We start from the raw sequence: 22,191 nt of genomic DNA, 5'->3' as shown, positions 1-22,191 counted from the left end.
GATAACGAGTTCTGCAGGATCAGGATCAGATTCTGACACGATGAAATCATCTTTCATCTGATGGACACAATAAAAAAACTAATATTCATCTGTACAGTTCAATAAACACAGAACACCTCCAACATTCATCCTCACTGTGTGCTCACGTCTATGTTCCAGTCCAGAAAACTGAATCTAATCATATTCGTCCACATCTTCAGACCAGCCAATCAGCTCCCAGGGATCGTCTGTCACACCAGGAAGCTGCTGCGGAGCGTTCAGAAACAGCCAGTCAGCCAGTCAGCAAGTCAACATGTCTGCAACTAAAGGACATTTATCAGAAGCTAGTTTTAAAATGTATTTATGGTTAAAAAGGTTCTCCAGTGTTCTCTGAATCCGTCCCGGTTCTGTCTGCAGGTCCAGTCGGCTTTTAGGAAACTGATGAATATTTTCACTGATTGGGAAAAGTCAGCAGCGAACAGATAATAAAAAAATGTGCACACCTATCAGAGTGTTTACAGTACGTCTGCACTGTGGACGAGTCAGAACCTGCTTTCATGTTCAGACTGAGTCACCATCAGTACCAGAGAACAGACTCCATGTTTCTACTCACAGACAGAGAGAAGTTCATGTAGAACATTTGCTGAATGAACAAGAAGGTCCAAATAATGCAGAATGAGTCAGAGACAGAGTTTCACAGAGTTTATAAAGTGTCTCCAACTCAACAACTCACTAAACTGACACATTTGTTAAGGGAGTCTGGTGCTGGTGTGGTCGATGGTCAATGGTTGGATCAGGTGAAACTCACATTGGACCATCACGCTCAGGTGATTCATCAAACGTGTTGAGCTACGAGGATCGTCGATCAGGACTCCTGATGACTGTTTGTAGACTCATGCAGTCACTTTCTGGTTTTGGTGTAAACAGAAACATGAACTGTTTGTTTGAAGAAGTTTTACTGTTGGATTAAACATATGATGTTGGATATCTCACACAGAGAATGATGTTATTCATAACTGTACTTGACGCTTCATGTCTAATTCACGGCTGGATCAGAGCTGATTGGCTGGTCTGGAGGACCGATGGACTTGAAGGTTGAGAAATTATTTGATGAGGCCGTGAAAAATCACGAGACTGAAGACATCTGTAAATATCCTGCGATCAGTGAAGCAGCCTGAACCACAGGACCGCCTTCAGGTTCTGTAAGAATCAAACATGACGTCTCTGCAGGGTTCAGGCAGAAATTCACCTGCTGAGGAACCAAATCAGGTTTTACATCGAGTGGTGAGTTCACGGCCTCATCTGGAAATCAGAACAAACCAAGAACAACTCAGTCCAGCTGGTTTGTTCTGAACAAGAAGCGACCAGCACAGTTGTGACGAGCTGCAGTTCCTCTCGTGTCCACCAGACTGAACAGGAACCCGAACACACAGTCAGTTCAGCTCCTGGGTCAGTCTGAGGGCAGAATTTGAATTTCACTGTTCAAGTCACAGTCTGATTCAGATCTCATGGTACAATTCACCTGAGGTGGGCTGGAGCTTCAGTCTGCACTAAGACAGGTATGTTTCAGGGTGAGTCTGCTGACTGACAGGTGATGCGGTCGTTCACACTCAGCCGTGTTGGTCGCGTCCTGCTCGACTTTAACACCACGGCCTCACCGCCAGGAGAACAACGTTCTGTATGTTCAGTAAATGTCAGGACGATATCTGGCGATGAGCCGACTTAGACGACTCGTACAGTCTGTGGAGCTTCATCCTCGTCTTCATCATTGGTTCAGCTTTGGTGCATCCTGTCAGCGTCCTCTCCATCAGCCGTCACTCCTTCAGTCCTGCTCTTCACTGTTATCTTCCACTCATCACCGACCTCCTCTCCTATTACTATCCTTGTCTCTCGTCTCTCCTTGCCCACCTCCTTTCTGTCCTCCTCTGTCTCCTTTCCTTCCTCCTCGCTGTCCTCCTCCAGCTTCTGGATTTCCTCTTTGCTGTCCTCCTCTGTCTCATTGCTGTCTTCAACTCCTTCGATTGTGACTTTTCCTTCCTTGTCTCTGTCCTCCAGTCTTCCTTCGTCCTTTGTTTCCCTCCCTTCCTCCTCCATCTTTGTCCCCGTTTCTTTGCCGTCATTGTTCAACTCTTTTTCTTCCTCTTCATTGTCCTCATGATCTTCCTCTTCTTCTCCTTGCTCTTGGTCCTCCTCGGTGTCCTCCTCCAGCTCCAGCAGTTCAGGAGGACTGTCCTCCAAAGCTTCAGTTCCCAGGAGGGTCTCTGTCAGGTTCTTTAGGAGGTCTGACTGGATTTCCTCTGGTTTCTGACTTATCTTCTCCCCCACATTCTTGTCCACCTCCTCGGGCAGAAGGCCTGTCAGGTGGAATGACTTCTTCCACAGCTGTGGGAGTTTGTGCAGGTGTGTCAGGGCTTCGACTACCCAGTCAACAAGCAGCTGGGCGACATTTGCTTGGAGCCGTTGAGGTAACGATTCTTCAAGCTCCTCTGGGTTTTCGGAGGTGAACTTGGCCCAGCGTGACAGCAGAAAGCGCTGCAGAACCGGTTTCACACAAACCTCCAGGGGCTGAAGGTGGAGGGAGCAGCCTCCAGGAATCACGGCCGGGAGAGTACCCGACCCGCTGATGGAAGTCAGGAACGGATCTCCTAAGTGTTCCCGGTGTCGGTCCAGGACCAGCACTGACTTACTGGGCTGAGCCAGATTGGACACGTACTGAAGCCAGACCTTGTTGGTCCAGAGATCCAAGGCCTCTTCTACTAACAGACTCTCTGGCCCAGCCTCCAGCATGATGAATGCTGGTAGGACTTTCTCAGCCAGCTGCCTGTTGGCGAGCACCAGAGACGGCAGCATGGTACCATCAGCCAGCACCGTCAGGTACACAGTGACCAGAGGTAAAGACCCTGTGAGCTCCAGGGCCTCAGAGCGGCGAGACTTGTCCTGAACTAACCTCAGATCCACAAAGAGACACAGCTCATCCATCGCTGCCACAGTGTTTTCTGATAGCTTTTTGGCCTGGACAACCTTGTGGGTAAACTCCCTGAAGGACTTGATCTTGGCCACCAGGGAAAGTGGTAGTGTGCGAGATAGCGTGGCCTCCCTGCCGATGCTCCTTACGCCGAGCCGATACTGCAGCATGAAGCTCACCGCCCAGTCATACGAGATGCGGAAGGAGTCACTGAACGCACCCTTCTTCTTCAGCATGGAAGCTTTGTGGAAAAGGTTGCTCTCTGTGATCGGAAGCTGCTGCTCACGCATGGACATCACCCAGGCCACCATACGGTCGCCGCCGTTAGAGTGGACTCTCTGTTTCTGCTCAGTTTGCTTCAAACGCTTCCTGGCCTCCTTCAGCCACGACCGGATGAGTTGCGTGTCAGTGGAAAAGACCCTTGAGGCTTGTTGGAGTCCGTCACACAGAGCGAACAGGGTGATCCTCAACTGACGGGCGCTGAGGAAGTCATCACGATCTTTCGACGCAGACAACATGGTTTCTGGTTGGGCGTGGCCATTCGTTGTTGACGGCAGGTGAGACGTTGGGTGTTTTTCTTCTTTGAGAAATTCATCCTTAATATCTTCAGTTTCTTCATCCATGTCATCCAGATCCTCAAGTCTCTCATCATCAGAGAAGTCCAAGTCCTCCACGGGGGCCATCGCCCCATCCTCAGTGTCCTTCACCTCATTCACCTCGATGGCGCCGCTGCAGCAGACAATCAAACGTACGTTAAAAACACAGCAACATCTGACAAAACACACAAGGCTTCAGCCTCAACTTAACTCAACTTCCACTAACATTACAGACAAAGATTTAAAACTAGAAAACCAAAACTTCATCTTAAACATCAAAACAAATATATTACAGAAAATTTACATATACATGAAATAATTACCTTATTCTGTCCTTCAGAAATCCAACCTTTGATGATCCTGTTAAAAACATCAAACATTAATCTTCAACTGTGCAGATTTTTTTACATGTTTCTTTATGTGACAGCGTGGCAGACGGGGAAGACACGCAACAAGCATCACCAACTGGGATGAAACCCGTTACACAGTGGTGAACATATCCAGCTACCAAGTTTAACAATCATAACCCAACTTCTCAGTTACAGAACCGACCACAGCCTTTGAGTAACGTGAAAAACACTGACCTTTGTTCAGAGGTGAAAGGCCGTGATATTCCCAGAAGCAGCCCGGATGTTTGCACAGGTTGACTTTACAGATGATGCAGCCGTACACGCTCTCATGGCGAATGCTTTTTAAGTTGCAGTTCTTGCACCTCTTGGAGATGCTGCTGATCTTCGCCATCCTGTGTCTTTGTTTGACTGGCTCATCAGCCGGCCCTGTCCTTGTAGCGCGGGAGCTGGCAATCTCCACTGTCTCAAAGTATTTCTGAGCACACTTAGCCAGCTGGTTGCCCAAGCGCTTACGAAAGTTGACCTGAGTAAAGAGGCCGTCTTGAACCCAGGCGGGCGGGTTGTCTTTGCGGCTCTCCCGCAGCACAATGAAGGCGTTGACGATGCTCATGTTGACCAGGAACCAGAAGAGGCTGCGCCAGTGACGGTCCAGGGGGATTCCTCCCAGCGGGTTGCAGGCCAGCAGCTGCTTGCAAATGTCAACCCCCCGCATGTTCTCTTGAAGGAGGCCGAAGGCCTGAGGGCGGTCGATGGGGTCCAGTTCTCCCACTTTGGTCTGAGACCGCCTCCAAACAGTGTCCCGTTCACCTGGAGCTGCATTAGTTGACAAGCAGCCCATCTCCTTCATGTCCCTCCACCTCGTGGCCAGCAGAGGGCCATACTGCCTCTGCAGGAAGTCCCCTGGTTTCTTCAGCTGGCCCTCCTCCCACAGCTCTCTTGGCAGGATGGGGTTGGGTGGGGGAAAGGAGCTGGAGGCATAGATACCCTGGTCCAGAAGCTTCTGCATGAGTGGGACAGATGTAAGCGAGCTTGCCAAGTAAAGATGGTGGTGTTTGTCCTCAAGACCCTTCACCAGCTCCGGCACCACGGTGAAGCCCAGCTCTTCACCCACCTTCGCCCCAACCTGGATGAAGAGGCGGTGGCAGTAGCCGGACTTAGAGTCACAGAGCAGCCACACCTGAGGCTGTGTCTTTGGGCTGCCCTTGGCGTGGTCGCTCTCCTCCTCCAGGCAGGGAAGCAGCGCCCTGTCGATGGTCAGAGAGCAGTTCGGCAGGTAGGTGTTCCACATTGCTCTGCCCAACATGGCAAGCATCGGCCTGAAGATGTGCAGCGGGTCACTGGACCTGCTGGTGCCACGGTGCTCGTCTGTAGTGAAGCTGCCCATGCGGATGTTAGCGGCAATCTGCTTGAAGCGTTTGAAGCTCATAGCCCTGTAGAAAGTGTAGCTGTTGTCGTAGTGACTCCAGGACCAGTAGTGCGACGGGTCGGGAAGGTTCTGAATCCCCATCAGGATGACCAGGCCCATGAAACCTTTGATCTCGTGGGTGGTGACTGGGACCCAGTCAGGGAAGCTGGAGCCCAGGAACTGGCAGGTCTTGACGTGAGCGTTGGTCTCCTCTGCAATCAGCTCCACCAGTTTTGTAGGAAAGAGCAGGTTGAAGAAGTCGATTGCGTCGCTGTTTTTGGACAGGCAGTGACGAGGACCGCTGCCCTGCATGAAGGTGACGATGGAGGACTCGGTGTCGTCCTTCTCTGTCAGATGTTTCCAACAATCAGCTGACGTCCAGGAAGGACCGGGCAGGTCCTTGTTCTGGACTGGTTCCTTCTCCTCTTCACTGTGACAGACCTGGATGTCAGGTTCAGTGTAGGCTGAAAAGTGACATGAAATAGTTATTTACTTTAATTTCTAGAAACATCAGTATCAAACAATTCAAACAGTGATCTTCAACAAATAGGTTGTTTTGTTCAGTCCCATCATTGACTGAACAAAACAACCGAAGAGTTCGAAACAGGTCAAGCTATGAAGTTTACAGGCTGAATCTTCCGTATATTGTGGAAAGATTGTTTAGGGAGACTTCCTGACATGTAAACACATCGTTCCTGATAAACACACTTCCTTCTGTCAGGGAGCGAGTGCAGACTGTGAACTGTGGTCCGGTTAGTTTTGTTGTCTTTGGCTCCGGGTGGAGCCAGAATCAGTGGAGCAACATATCTGTGGAAACCTCCAGACCGCCCAGAGAAAAGTCTGATTTACGAGGAGGAGACCGCAGCTGTGATCTCATTTACACAATGGCCACAAAGAAAAGCTGGAAGCTGACAGACGAGGCGCGACCGAACACAAAGTCCAGTTCACTGATTCATATCTGCAGATTTTATCAGTGCTGGTTTTATCAGAGCAGCAGTTAAACTGTGACAGCAGCTCCTGTCTAATATTAGTTACTGGTTCACATATTTACTGGTGATAAAGATCCAGAGCTGAACAGGTTTGTGTCAGTTTCATAGTTGTGGATTAAGTCCAACATCAATTTACAACAACAAATAACTTCCTCAGAGTAACAAACTGACTTGGACCTCAGGATTACACAGAGCTAAATGCTAACAGCCTTGGCTCACAGTTGACTTACTGTTGTTGTCTGTTTATACACATGAAGCCGCCATGACAACACAAACATGACAGTGAGTAAAACTTTTTCTCTAGTAACTCAGATGTTTGCAGCTGGACAGGCTGTTAAAGCTCCAGAACAGAGAGTGGACCCGGACGTTCAGTCTGATGATCAGGACTGAAATAAATCAGGATCAGATCAGGAAACAGGAAATGTTCTGAATGAAGTATGATTAAATGTTAAATATGGACGTGTCTCTGAGTTCATGAAGGTTCAGACACAAATTGATTTTAGATTTTTGACTCTGGAGTCACAATTACAACTTTATATGGTGCCTTTAAATATGAACCAGCTGCTCCACGGGTCTGTTATCTCTTCATGACTTAGAATCATTTGTCTGTTTCAACTGTGGCGTCGTCTTTAAAAACTGCTTCATTTACAGCCAATTCATTATTTCATCACATTCAGTTTCTTTCTTTTTTTTAAAGTGTTTTTTTGGCCTTTTGGCTTTATTGATAAGACAGCTGCAGACTTGGACAGGAGCCAGGATGAGAGAGAGGGGGAGTGACACGCAGCCCAGGCCGGGAGTCGAGTCCTGCAGCGAGGACACAGCCTCTGTACACGAGCCGCTGCTCTACCAGCTGAGCTAAACGTGCCCCTCACATTTAGTTTAAACTTTAAACTTGCATCACAGTTTTGTAATCACCTGGATGTGTGACAAATGGTTTGTAACTAGAGTACAACGATTGGTCGACTCCACTCTTTGCTGTCAGCTCCTTAAATGTGAATATTTTCTGGTTTCTTTCCTCCTCTGACAGTAAACTGAAGTTCTGCACAAGACATTCAGAGACCACAACTGATGCAGCCACATCTGCTTCTGGGAAGCGTCTGGAAGTCGCTGTTGGACACTGTTTGTTAAAGAGCAGTCACTAAAAAAACACTTGGTTCTTCTGTAATGATTCTCTCGCTGGCCTTCACACTTAAACCACGCCCACAGCTGACGTGCTTAGGAGGCCTCCCATTGGTTCAACCCGAAATAAGAAATAAGAGCAGAGGTTGAAGCCTCAAAGAGTAAATATCAAACCTGCGTACGTGTGTGTGTGTGTGTGTGTGGGGGGGGGGGGGTGGCTCTTACTCCTGGTGCGACAGGTGGCGCTGAGGTGCTCCGGGTTCATCTGCAGGTGATCGGCCATCTGATCAGCAGCCAGAGGCCTGAAGTCACAGTGAGAGCAGCGCAGCAGGAAGACACTGAGGAGAGACGAGGATGAGTCATTTACAGGATCAATTCAATACATTCACAGAGCTGTGACGTGTCTGGGAGCTCAAACTATCATTCTATTGATCAATCAGTCCACTGATAAATCAATGATTCACTAAAAGTCTAATTAAGTGTAAGTGAGTGTGTTTCGGTTTGTAAAGACTCTGATGGGGTGAAATGTTGTTGATCTGCTGCTGCACACGTTTAACGTTCATGATAACATGTGAGTCACTTCACATCAAGTATTCAGGTCTTATTGATGAAGAGCGACACCTGCAGGTCAGACAGCCTCTCTACACCTGCAGGTCAGACAGCCTCTCTGCACCTGCAGGTCAGACAGTCTCTCTACGCCTGCAGGTCAGACAGCCTCTCTGCACCTGCAGGTCAGACAGCCTCTCTGCACCTGCAGTTCAGACAGCCTCTCTACACCTGCAGGTCAGACAGCCTCTCTACACCTGCAGGTCAGACAGCCTCTCTGCACCTGCAGGTCAGACAGCCTCTCTACACCTGCAGGTCAGACAGCCTCTCTACACCTGCAGGTCAGACAGCCTGACTACACCTGCAGGTCAGACAGCCTGACTACACCTGCAGGTCAGACAGCCTCTCTACACCTGCAGGTCAGACAGCCTGACTACACCTGCAGGTCAGACAGCCTCTCTACACCTGCAGGTCAGACAGCCTCTCTGCACCTGCAGGTCAGACAGTCTCTCTACGCCTGCAGGTCAGACAGCCTCTCTGCACCTGCAGGTCAGACAGCCTCTCTGCACCTGCAGTTCAGACAGCCTCTCTACACCTGCAGGTCAGACAGCCTCTCTACACCTGCAGGTCAGACAGCCTCTCTGCACCTGCAGGTCAGACAGCCTCTCTACACCTGCAGGTCAGACAGCCTCTCTACACCTGCAGGTCAGACAGCCTGACTACACCTGCAGGTCAGACAGCCTGACTACACCTGCAGGTCAGACAGCCTCTCTACACCTGCAGGTCAGACAGCCTGACTACACCTGCAGGTCAGACAGCCTCTCTGCACCTGCAGGTCAGACAGCCTCTCTGCACCTGCAGGTCAGACAGCCTCTCTACACCTGCAGGTCAGACAGCCTCTCTACACCTGCAGGTCAGACAGCCTCTCTGCACCTGCAGGTCAGACAGCCTCTCTGCACCTGCAGGTCAGACAGCCTCTCTGCACCTGCAGGTCAGACAGCCTCTCTGCACCTGCAGGTCAGACAGCCTCTCTGCACCTGCAGGTCAGACAGCCTCTCTACACCTGCAGGTCAGACAGCCTCTCTACACCTGCAGGTCAGACAGCCTGACTACACCTGCAGGTCAGACAGCCTGACTACACCTGCAGGTCAGACAGCCTCTCTGCACCTGCAGGTCAGACAGCCTCTCTGCACCTGCAGGTCAGACAGCCTCTCTGCACCTGCAGGTCAGACAGCCTCTCTGCACCTGCAGGTCAGACAGCCTCTCTGCACCTGCAGGTCAGACAGCCTCTCTACACCTGCAGGTCAGACAGCCTCTCTGCACCTGCAGGTCAGACAGCCTCTCTGCACCTGCAGGTCAGACAGCCTCTCTACACCTGCAGGTCAGACAGCCTCTCTGCACCTGCAGGTCAGACAGCCTCTCTACACCTGCAGGACAGACAGCCTCTCTACACCTGCAGGTCAGACAGCCTCTCTGCACCTGCAGGTCAGACAGCCTGACTACACCTGCAGGTCAGACAGCCTCTCTGCACCTGCAGGTCAGACAGCCTCTCTGCACCTGCAGGTCAGACAGCCTCTCTGCACCTGCAGGTCAGACAGCCTCTCTACACCTGCAGGTCAGACAGCCTCTCTACACCTGCAGGACAGACAGCCTCTCTGCACCTGCAGGTCAGACAGCCTGACTACACCTGCAGGTCAGACAGCCTCTCTGCACCTGCAGGTCAGACAGCCTGACTACACCTGCAGGTCAGACAGCCTCTCTGCACCTGCAGGTCAGACAGCCTGACTACACCTGCAGGTCAGACAGCCTGACTACACCTGCAGGTCAGACAGTCTCTCTGCACCTGCAGGTCAGACAGCCTCTCTGCACCTGCAGGTCAGACAGCCTCTCTGCACCTGCAGGTCAGACAGCCTGACTACACCTGCAGGTCAGACAGTCTCTCTGCACCTGCAGGTCAGACAGCCTCTCTACACCTGCAGGTCAGACAGCCTGACTACACCTGCAGGTCAGACAGCCTCTCTGCACCTGCAGGTCAGACAGCCTGACTACACCTGCAGGTCAGACAGCCTCTCTGCACCTGCAGGTCAGACAGCCTCTCTGCACCTGCAGGTCAGACAGCCTGACTACACCTGCAGGTCAGACAGCCTCTCTGCACCTGCAGGTCAGACAGCCTCTCTGCACCTGCAGGTCAGACAGCCTGACTACACCTGCAGGTCAGACAGTCTCTCTGCACCTGCAGGTCAGACAGCCTCTCTACACCTGCAGGTCAGACAGCCTCTCTACACCTGCAGGTCAGACAGCCTCTCTGCACCTGCAGGACAGACAGCCTCTCTACACCTGCAGGTCAGACAGCCTCTCTACACCTGCAGGTCAGACAGCCTCTCTGCACCTGCAGGACAGACAGCCTCTCTGCACCTGCAGGTCAGACAGCCTGACTACACCTGCAGGTCAGACAGCCTTACTACACCTGCAGGTCAGACAGCCTCTCTACACCTGCAGGTCAGACAGCCTCTCTGCACCTGCAGGTCAGACAGCCTCTCTACACCTGCAGGACAGACAGCCTCTCTGCACCTGCAGGTCAGACAGCCTGACTACACCTGCAGGTCAGACAGCCTGACTACACCTGCAGGTCAGACAGCCTCTCTGCACCTGCAGGTCAGACAGCCTGACTACACCTGCAGGTCAGACAGCCTCTCTACACCTGCAGGTCAGACAGCCTCTCTACACCTGCAGGTCAGACAGCCTCTCTGCACCTGCAGGTCAGACAGCCTCTCTGCACCTGCAGGTCAGACAGCCTCTCTACACCTGCAGGTCAGACAGCCTCTCTGCACCTGCAGGTCAGACAGCCTCTCTGCACCTGCAGGTCAGACAGCCTCTCTGCACCTGCAGGTCAGACAGTCTCTCTGCACCTGCAGGTCAGACAGCCTCTCTGCACCTGCAGGTCAGACAGCCTCTCTACACCTGCAGGTCAGACAGCCTCTCTGCACCTGCAGGTCAGACAGCCTGACTACACCTGCAGGTCAGACAGTCTCTCTACACCTGCAGGTCAGACAGCCTGACTACACCTGCAGGTCAGACAGCCTCTCTACACCTGCAGGTCAGACAGCCTCTCTGCACCTGCAGGTCAGACAGCCTCTCTGCACCTGCAGGTCAGACAGCCTCTCTACACCTGCAGGTCAGACGGCCTCTCTGCACCTGCAGGTCAGACAGCCTCTCTACACCTGCAGGTCAGACAGCCTGACTACACCTGCAGGTCAGACAGCCTCTCTACACCTGCAGGTCAGACAGCCTCTCTACACCTGCAGGTCAGACAGCCTCTCTTATGTTGTTTAGCTGCACTCGAATCAGCTGTTTCATAATAAACTCTTCACATGTTTGTGTGTAATAATCTAATCTAATAAATGCACTCTGTTACTTTGCAGCACTGTCACAGTAACTCCATCAGTCAGCTGAGTCTCACCAGGGAGGAGGAAGTCTGTGCAGAGGAACCGCTGTGTCCGAGGAGCGCGGCACGTGGTGGCTGTGAACAACAAACAAACAAACCTCAAATCAACAAAACATCACCGCAGCACTGACGCAGTACTGATGCAGTACTCTTACTGTGACGCAGTACTCTTACTGTGACGCAGTACTCTTACTGTGACGCAGTACTCTTACTGGATCATGTGGGCAGCGTAGGCTCTGGAGCAGCAGCTGCTGTAGGGACACAGCAGACAGTGGACGTGAGTCGGATAGTGAGCCGCAAAGTCTGAGGCGTCCGTCCCACACTCAAGACACACCAACCGGTCATCAGACGAGGACATCCTGCAGGACACCAGGACATGAGACGAGGACAGGAGACAAGGAGACAGGAGGTGAGGAAAGGAGATGAGGACAGGAGAGGACAGACATGATGAGAACTGAAGCGCCTCCACCTTCATGACAAACTTCATGTCTTCAGTCTGACCTTCTGACGTGGACTCTGCGGCTGACGGGCTTCTTCGTTGGGGACCGCGGGGACCTCACAGGGCTCCTCTGGCTCTGAGTCCTGGGCTCGGTCTTGATGATGATTGGCTGGATGAGGGAGGAGGGGCTCTGGAGCAGCCGACTTCCTGATGATGTCATCAGTGGCCTGAACTTGCCGTAGGTTCTGATCGTCACCTGGAGACGGAGATCAATAGGTAGAAGTGACGAGGCAGAGATATGACGGAGAATCAGAGTGTTGAGGAACAGGAAGTGGTCTGACCTTTGACCCCGGGGGCAGTCCCTCCAGACGGACAGGGCGCCTGAAGCTGCGGTGGTTCTCCAGTTTGTGCTGCATCTTGTCTTTGAGGAAGACGAACTGAAGACGACACCTGTTGCAGTGGAACGCCTGATTGATCTGAGACAACAGAAAAAGATCAATGATGTTAACACGTACATGTTAGCTCACCTGATCCATGGCGTCCATCAGACAGGTGTGTGTGTTACCTGGTGTCGCAGTAGGTGCTGCTGGTAGTTGGCCGGGTTTCTGGTAACCTTCAAGCAGAAGACACACAGCAGGAAGCGAGAGTCTCTGTGGAAGCTGGCAAAGTGCTGCAGGACATCCGAGTAGAAGGACGAGCGATACGAACACACCTGCAAGTCACACCTGAGTCAGCGAGGCCTGAGGACACACACCCACTCAGGTCAGGGGTCAGGGGTCAGACTCACCTGGCAGATGTACGGCATCTCTCCTGGTTTGTGGTTGGACTTCATGTGGTTGAGGAAGGCCGGCTCGTTCTCAAACGCCCACTCACAGATACGACACATACCTATGAGACAAAGACAGGTGAGTCCACGTGAGTCGAGGAGGACATACCAGTTCTGTTTGTTCCAGGTGTGTGTTCGGTGAGACTCTTACAGGAGGACAGGACAGGGCCGTGCACCAGCTCCTGGTGACTCTGCAGCTGAGCCGGAGACGAGAACTGTCGGTAACAGAACTTACAGAACTTCCTGTCGTCACCTGTTCCTCCTCCTCCTCCTCCAATCAGCTCCGAGTGCTGGAGCATGTGCTGCATCAACCTACACACACACACACACACACACACACACACACGTACACACACACACACACACACACACACACACACACACACACACAGGTGAACATCACATGTATCCACACAGGTGAACATCACATGTATCCACGCAGATCAGTTGTGTTCTCAGGTGTGTTCAGATGCATTTGGTCCCACCTCAGGTTGTTCTCGGCCAGGTGGGAGCAGATCTGACAGGTGAAGGTGGATGTTTTGATGCCCAGCGGCTGTGGCTTCCTCAGGCTCAGGTCGCCGTCATACGTGCCGTAGTAAAACTCCTCCACGCTCATCACCACCCTCGTGGGGTCAGAGGTCGGCGCTGAGGTCACACTGGGCGTCATGACGACAGAGGGGGAGTGGCCAGGAGCTGCCAGACCAGGTGACACAAAGAAACACACAATGCAGTCACGACTTCCTGCTGCTCCTTCACAATAAAAGTCCAGCAGCTCATAATGAACTACAAGCTTGTGATTGTAGTTCAGCGGTGCAGAAACAGGCGGGTCACATGTGCTCCATCGCTCCAACAACCATTTAGATTAAATAAGTATTGATAGGAAGGATTGGTACCAGTGTTGATAACTGATCGACCCGTGCTGCTGCTGACCGAAGGGGCTCTGGTGACGCCGTTAGCCGAGCCGGAGGGGAGGGCGGGGGAACCGGCCAGCTTTAGGGAGTTAGCCCCGCCCACCTGGGTCATCTGGAGGTTAACTGGGAAAAACAAATAAAAAAAATAAAAACAGATCAATCAGTCAGTCAATCAGCTACGTTCTAATCAGATGTACCTGTGCATGGGGACTGACCGAGTCCCGGAGTGCTGGTGCGGATGGTCAGTGTGGCAGGAAGCTGCATGGCAGTGAAGGCGGAGCCAGGCTGGGTGGGGCCTCTTGAGGGGGCGGGGCCTGGTCTGGTCTGGCCCTGGGGGAGAACTGGGGACATGCCCACACTGGGCCGTACTAACTGACGCAAAGACGGGGCTGTGGGGACAGGAAGCAGTCAGCTGGGATCAATAATCTGATCGGATCTCTTATTGACTATTGATTGATGAGTCGTCTTACATTGGATCAGAGTGAGCGGCTGGACCGTCTGACCGGGCTGCAGGTTCAGCAGCAGAGGAGCACCGTGGTTCATCATCGGGAAACCCTGAAGTAAACACATGACATCAGAGTGACATCACAGACACTGAGCAGAGTGAAGCTAACAGGAAAACAACATCTTAAAGGAACAGTTCACCCCTCACAGCAGCAGAGGGTGCGTTTGTTTTCAGTACCTGTGTAGTGAGGAGGAATGGCGCGGCGTTGCCTGTCCCCGGCGCTGCTGGGAGGAGGAACGTTCCACTCGCGGTCTGTGTCAGAATGAGGGGCTGGGCCTGAGCCATCAGGGGCTGGGCTGGGGCGGGGAGACGAGAGACAGAGGAGGACGTAGTGATGATGGAGGAAGGAGGACGAATCATAGAGGAGGAGACGATCTGTATGGGAGAGGAAGCTGAGAGACAAGAGACACTGAAATCAGAACGATTGATGAGGCCAAAGAAACGCTAAAGACTGAGACTGTGACCTCAGGCCTCTGGGTTTAATGTCTGAAGATGGATTCATTTTAGTTCTGTTACCTGGTTGGGCAGGTGTGATGAATTGGGGAGTCTGTGGGGGCGGAGTCTCAGAGGCTGGAAGAGGTGACATAGAATCCTCAACTAGAGACAGACAGACAGAAAGAAGTTCATGTAGAACATTTGCTGAATGAACAAGAAGGTCCAAATAATGCAGAATGAGTCAGAGACAGAGTTTCACAGAGTTTATAAAGTGTCTCCAACTCAACAACTCACTAAACTGACACATTTGTTAAGGGAGTCTGGGGACTTTCTCCACGGGGACAAAGAAGGAGCCTATATTGTTCCTGTGGACTGGATGGATCAGTTAAACAGCTGCTGATGACATCGACAGGTTAACAAAGAGCAACCACGTCGTTCATCACACCTGTACTGAGCTGTACAGGTGTGACCAGATCACACAGGACTGATGTTGTTACCAGGTGTGAACAGGGCCTCTGTGTGTGTGTGTGTGTGTGTGTGTGTGTGTGGTTCTCACCTGGTTCACAGTAGCTGTCGATGAAGTCCATGTCATCTTCCTCCACACTGTCGTCCACCTGTTGCCATGGCTCCAGCTCCTCCTCCTCACACTCCATAAACAACTCTGTATCCATGTTGCTATGGAAACCAGAAGAAAACGTCACCACACGATGATATGTGGGTGACCTCTGACCTCCACTCATCATGACCCTTTGTGGTTGAAGGGCAGCTGACTCAGCTGTTCTGGAGCTTTCAGTGTCGTCACATGAACTTCATGAGCAGAACTGCTCAGCTGTCACTCACAATGTTTACATTTACATTATTCTGCAGGATGTTATGATCGTGATGATGATTGTTTATTAGAGCTCCAGCTCATTAAATCAACGCTGTAATGACTCATTATCATTGTTATCATGATGTTTCAATTCGGTCTGTAATCGGTGTGTGTTTTAAATAAAGTTGTGCAGAGCAGCAGAGACAGTAAACACAGTGCTGAGGCCGCAGGGGGCGCTGCACCTCCTGCACCTCCTGCACCTCCTCTCACTGCTCCTTTCTGTCCCCGCAGGAGGAAACTTTCAGTCCGGGCGGGCAGAGGATCACTACAGAGTCCAGTTAAACCCGTTAACCCAGCACTCAGGTGACTGTGGAACCAGAACCGGACTGTAGACCCAGTTCAGCCCGCACCCGCGCGCACCCCAAGCCGCGGTGTGTTTGGGTAACTGAGTCTGCACCGCCCCTCCGGCAGCACTTACACACCGAGCGCACCCTGAATAAAGCTGCCGGACCAGCGGGACCGGCCTGCGTGCTAACCCGGGCCGAGCCGGACCGAGCCGAACTAGTCTTACCTGCGTCTGGAGCTGCGGAGCGGGACAGCGGAGCACGGACGGGTTCGTACGGTTCTTCTCCAGGCGCGCGGGGGGCGGGTCTTCCTCCTGCTGGCGGTGTCAGAGCAGCAGATTGGCCCACAGCGGTTGTACGTCACTTCCCTCTGAGACAGCGCTGTCTCTGATTGGCTGGTGTGAATGTTTCTGGAGGAACTTGAGTCCGTCCAGCTGCGGGGTTCAGCGGGTCGTCAGGCTGGACGGCTCCGGTGAACCGGCCGAACCGAGACCACAACCGCATCCAGGCTGACGAACACGCGCCCGCGTCAACAATGAGGCCGCGAGGCGCCAAAACGGCAGCACACTGTCAGGGCAGGCGCCATTTTGTTTTTGTTGGTTTACAGAGGGGCGGGGCTAGATAGTGACGTCACGAGCAGGGCCACAAAAACGCCACAGATTTTCAGGACAAAATACTCAGATTACTCTCCAGATTACTGATTACTATCCGGATTACTCTCCTGATTACTCTCCTGATTATTGATTACTCTCCAGATTACTGATTACTATCCGGATTACTGATTACTCTCCTGATTACTCTCCAGATTACTGATTACTCTCCTGATTACTCTCCAGATTACTGATTACTCTCCTGATTACTCTCCAGATTACTGATTACTCTCCAGATTACTGATTACTCTCCAGATTACTGATTACTCTCCTGATTACTCTCCAGATTACTGATTACTCTCCTGATTACTCTCCAGATTACTGATTACTCTCCTGATTAGTCTCCGGATTACTGATTACACTCCTGATTACTGATTACTCTCCTGATTACTGATTACTCTCCTGATTACTCTCCTGATTATTGATTACTCTCCTGATTACTGATTACTCTCCTGATTATTGATTACTCTCCTGATTACTGATTACTCTCCTGATTATTGATTACTCTCCTGATTACTCTCCTGATTACTCTCCAGATTACTGATTACTCTCCTGATTACTGATTACTATCCTGATTACTCTACTGATTACTGATTACTCTCCTGATTACTGATTACTCTCCTGATTATTGATTACTCTCCTGATTACTCTCCTGATTACTCTACTGATTATTGATTACTCTCCTGATTACTGATTACTCTCCTGATTACTCTCCTGATTATTGATTACTCTCCTGATTACTGATTACTTTCCTGATTACTCTCCTGATTACTGATTACCCTCCTGATCTCTTTGCAAATTACTCTGATTACACGTTCATGATTAACGTAATAGTAATGTTGTAACAGTAATGTAATGTGATTAATGTAACAGTAATGTAATGTGATTAATGTAACAGTAATGTAATGTGATTAATGTAATAGTAATGTAATGTGATTAATGTAACAGTAATGTAATGTGATTAATGTAACAGTAATGTAATGTGATTAATGTAACAGTAATGTGATTAATGTAACAGTAATGTAATGTGATTAATGTAACAGTAATGTAATGTGATTAATGTAACAGTAATGTAATGTGATTAATGTAACAGTAATGTAATGTGATTAATGTAACAGTAATGTGATTAATGTAACAGTAATGTAATGTGATTAATGTAACAGTAATGTAATGTGATTAATGTAACAGTAATGTAATGTGATTAATGTAACAGTAATGTAATGTGATTAATGTAACAGTCAGCTCAGACGTCATCTACTCTGATTTAAATCCTGCAGTAACACAGACAGCCAGTGACTGAATGTAACTAAGTACAGTACTGTACTTGACTGATTACATTCTGCATAAATCTGTGTTTGATTTACTGGCACTGTTCATTCTTAAGTACTTTTGATAAGACTTTTACTCGAGTAATATTCATGTTGGTGACCAAAGTAACATTTGACAGCATGCCTTTTGTTTTACTCGAGTATGGCTGTCGAGTACTCGTTACATCGCTGCCTTCAGCCTCTCTGTCTGCTGCAGCTGGTTGCATTCCTTCTATCAGCTGATCTGTAATCAATAACTGTTGCTCAGACATTAATCCTGCCGTCAGAACCATGTTGTTGTGCTGTGACGTGTTGTTGGGCTGCAGTGATCCCTCCTGTCTGTGTTCTCTAACTGATCCAGGAGCAGCTCTGTGCTCATAATCTGCTCTAATCTCTTAATCTCCTCCTCACCTCCTCCCCCCGCTGTCTGTCCTGGCTTCGCTCGGCCCGGCCCGGCCCGCTTTGTCTTCAGTCTGTTCTGACCTGCAGAGATGGGAGGTGCAGCTCCAGGAGGATTCCTGGTGCTGCCGTGGCCCGGCGGTGGCAGCAGCTCGGACCCGGAGACGGAGCCGGGACCGGGACCGGGACCGGGGCTGGAGGAGGAGGGCCGGGGGGGTCTGCTGCTGAGAGCCGGAGCTCTGCTGGGAGTCGCTCTGATCTGTAAGACTCTGCCTCTGGTTCCTGATCAATAACATATCAGAATCAATAACTTATCATCTGCACAGAACTCCGTGTTTATTGCTCCATCAGCAGGTGTGTGGTGTGGTGTGCTCTGATTGGCTGAACAGCTTCAGACCTGTTCTTATATTTAACTTCATCATTAACTCTGTGTGTGTGTGTGTGTGTGTGTGTGTGTGTGTGGCCTCTGTGTGTAGTGTAATCTATTACAACAGGTCGTTCAGACTGATTCTCACAGGTTCTCCAGGATTACAAGTATTGATCGACACGTGCAGTAAACAAACATGTTGAATGAGATTCTTGTCCACAGAATGCCAACAGTGTGATAAAGAAATGTATATTTAAGTATATTTGTATATTTGTGAACATACACTCAAGTTATACTCGAGTAAAAGTCTTAAAGTATCTGTACTGAAGTATCAGAGTGTCAGTAAAGTAACTGATCCATATGTTTACATGTATCAACTGATTCTGCTGATCATCAATCACTGTTTGTATCTGATTGATGATGAAATCATCGAGTATGGTGTACTCCATTACACCATCAGCAGGATTACAGGAAGTGTGCTCAGTGGAAACCAATCTGATGATCAATTAAGTCACACTGCTTCACACACACACACACACACACACACACACACAATGCAGTGTGTTACATCAGCTGATTAACATTCCTGTGTTCTGCTGACTCGTCTCTTTTCTCTCAGCCTCGTTCAGCCTCTCATATTTACACACACACACACACACACACACACACACTCAAACACACGCATACACACACACACACACACACACTCAAACACACACATACACACACACTCAAACACACACATACACACACACTCAAACACCCACACACACACACACACACACACACTCAAACACACGCATACACACACATACACACACCCACACACACACACACACACACACACACACTCAAACACACGCATACACACGCATACACACACACACACAATATTCTGATATCTGCAGCACGAAATGTAACATTACACAGTTGTACATAACTATGTGTGTGTGTGTGTGTGTGTGTCTCTGTCTGTGTGTGTGTGTGTGTCTCTGTCTGTGTGTGTGTGTGTGTGTGTAGGTCTGGCAGTGTTGAGGAAGTGGATTGCAGGTGGAGTTTGTCGCTGTTCTGTTCGTCTGGACGGGAAGACGGTTCTGATCACCGGAGCAAACACTGGCATCGGCAAAGAGACGAGCAGAGACCTGGCACGCAGAGGTGTGTGTGTGTGTGTGTGTGTGTGTGAGTGTCAATTCTTTATTTTTAGTTGATGTTTGTGTTTTCTGAGCAACTACACATCTCCACCAACTTAATCAAATCTATCGATTCTAGATCTCACACACACACACACACAGCTGATGACATCACCAGGGGTCAGAGGTCATAGTAATGCTCAGAAAGGCTCAAAGCATCTGAGCCGATTACAAGGATTAATACTTCCTGTGTGTGTTAAATCAAACGCACCCTGTCACCACCTGGGCCACTGAAACAAGGTGCGTTTGATTTGCTGTTCCAGGAGTCCCAGGTAGCCCTCTGGTCCAAGGTGGAGACTGGGTGTGTTTGATTTGTAGATCTAGTCACTCAGGTAGTGATGGAGGTGTTTGCTTTATTGCAGGGGCCCGGGTGGTGATGGCGTGCAGGGACCTGACCCGGGCGGAGCAGGCTGCGGAGGAGATCCGACAGTCGACAGGAAACGGTAACGTGGTGATCAGGCACCTGGACCTGGCCTCAGTTTACTCTGTCAAACAGTTCGCCAAAGACTTCCTGGACAGTGAAGACAGACTGGACATCCTTATCAACAACGCAGGTGAGCTCACCTGTCTGTCTCTGCACCTGTCTGTCTGCTCTACACCTGTCTGCTCGCTCACCTGTCTCTCCCTTCACCTGTCTGTCTGCAGGAGTGATGATGTGTCCAAGATGGCTGACGGAGGACGGCTTTGAGACTCAGCTGGCTGTCAATCATCTGGGTCACTTCCTGCTGACCAACCTGCTGCTGCCGAAGCTGAAGAGCTCCTCCCCCAGCCGAGTCGTCACCGTGTCGTCCATCGCCCACCGTGGGGGTACGACCCCTGACCCCTGTCCTCTGTCCTCTGTCCTCTGTCCCCTGTCCTCTTTCCTCTGACCCCTGTCCTCTGTCCTCTGACCCCTGTCCTCTGTCCTCTGTCCCCTGTCCTCTGACCTCTGTCCTCTGTCCCCTGTCCTCTGACCTCTGACCCCTGACCCCTGTCCCCTGTCCTCTGACCCCTGTCCTCTGACCCCTGTCCTCTGTCCTCTGTCCCCTGTCCTCTGACCTCTGTCCTCTTTCCTCTGACCCCTGTCCTCTGTCCTCTGTCCCCTGACCCCTGTCCTCTGTCCTCTGTCCTCTGTCCCCTGTCCTCTGACCTCTGTCCTCTTTCCTCTGACCCCTGTTCTCTGACCCCTGTCCTCTGACCCCTGTCCTCTGTCCTCTGTCCCCTGTCCTCTGACCTCTGACCCCTGACCCCTGTCCTCTGTCCCTGTCCTCTGTCCTCTGTCCCCTGACCTCTTTCCTCTGACCCCTGTCCTCTGACCCCTGACCCCTGTCCTCTGTCCTCTGACACCTGTCCTCTGTCCTCTGTCCTCTGACCTCTGTCCTCTGTCCTCTGACCCCTGTCCTCTGTCCTCTGTCCTCTGTCCCCTGTCCTCTGACCTCTGTCCTCTTTCCTCTGACCCCTGTCCTCTGACCCCTGTCCTCTGACCCCTGTCCTCTGTCCTCTGTCCCCTGTCCTCTGACCTCTGACCCCTGACCCCTGTCCTCTGTCCTCTGTCCCCTGTCCTCTGTCCTCTGTCCCCTGTCCTCTGACCCCTGACCCCTGACCTCTGTCCTCTGTCCTCTGTCCCCTGACCTCTTTCCTCTGACCCCTGTCCTCTGACCCCTGACCCCTGTCCTCTGTCCTCTGACGAATGTCCTCTGACCTCTGTCCTCTGTCCTCTGACCCCTGTCCTCTGACCTCTGTCCCCTGACCTCTGTCCTCTGACCCCTGACCCCTGTCCTCAGTCCTCTGTCCTCTGACCTCTGTCCTCTGACCCCTGACCCCTGTCCTCTGTCCTCTGTCCTCTGTCCTCTGTCCCCTGTCCTCTGACCTCTGTCCCCTGACCTCTTTCCTCTGACCCCTGTCCTCTGTCCTCTGTCCTCTGTCCCCTGACCCCTGTCCTCTGTCCTCTGTCCTCTGTCCCCTGACCTCTTTCCTCTGACCCCTGTCCTCTGACCCCTGTCCTCTGTCCTCTGACACCTGTCCTCTGTCCTCTGTCCTCTGACCTCTGTCCTCTGACCCCTGACCCCTGTCCTCTGTCCTCTGTCCTCTGACCTCTGTCCTCTGACCCCTGACCCCTGTCCTCTGTCCTCTGACCCCTGTCCTCTGTCCCCTGACCTCTTTCCTCTGTCCCCTGTCCTCTGACATCTGTCCTCTTTCCTCTGTCCTCTGACCCCTGTCCTCTGACCCCTGTCCTCTGTCCTCTGACCTCTGACCCCTGACCTCTGTCCTCTGTCCTCTGACCCCTGACCCCTGTCCCCTGACCTCTGTCCTCTGTCCTGTGAACTCTGTCCTCTGACCCCTGTCCTCTGTCCTCTGTCCCCTGACCTCTGTCCTCTGTCCTCCGACCTGTGAACTCTGTCCTCTGACCTCTGTCCTCTGTCCTCTGACCTGTGAACTCTGTCCTCTGACCCCTGACCTCTGTCCTCTGACCTGTGAACTCTGTCCTCTGACCCCTGACCCCTGTCCTCTGACCTGTGAACTCTGTCCTCTGACCTCTGTCCTCTGTCCTCTGACCTCTGAACTCTGTCCTCTGACCCCTGTCCTCTGACCTCTGTCCTCTGTCCTCTGACCTCTGTCCTCTGTCCTCTGACC

General features: G+C 51.3%; 1 protein-coding gene across 1 annotated transcript; it reads left to right on the top strand.

Annotated features, from left to right (window-relative positions):
* The first annotated feature begins 17,428 nt into the window (after nt 1-17,428).
* Nucleotides 17,429-20,447, top strand: LOC115582227 (retinol dehydrogenase 13). The gene is made up of 4 exons (XM_030418044.1): nt 17,429-18,282; nt 19,409-19,543; nt 19,941-20,132; nt 20,224-20,447. Exons 1-4 carry the CDS (start codon nt 18,114-18,116, stop codon nt 20,445-20,447), a joined length of 720 nt encoding a protein of 239 aa, XP_030273904.1. The 5' UTR covers nt 17,429-18,113.
* Nucleotides 20,448-22,191: the final 1,744 nt, after the last annotated feature.

The sequence above is a fragment of the Sparus aurata genome, chromosome 5 (genome assembly GCF_900880675.1).
Source record: "Sparus aurata chromosome 5, fSpaAur1.1, whole genome shotgun sequence".
Classification (NCBI taxonomy): domain Eukaryota; kingdom Metazoa; phylum Chordata; class Actinopteri; order Spariformes; family Sparidae; genus Sparus; species Sparus aurata.
The sequence above is the reverse complement of the archived record's forward strand: the minus strand, read 5'-3'. Positions and strand labels throughout refer to the sequence as shown.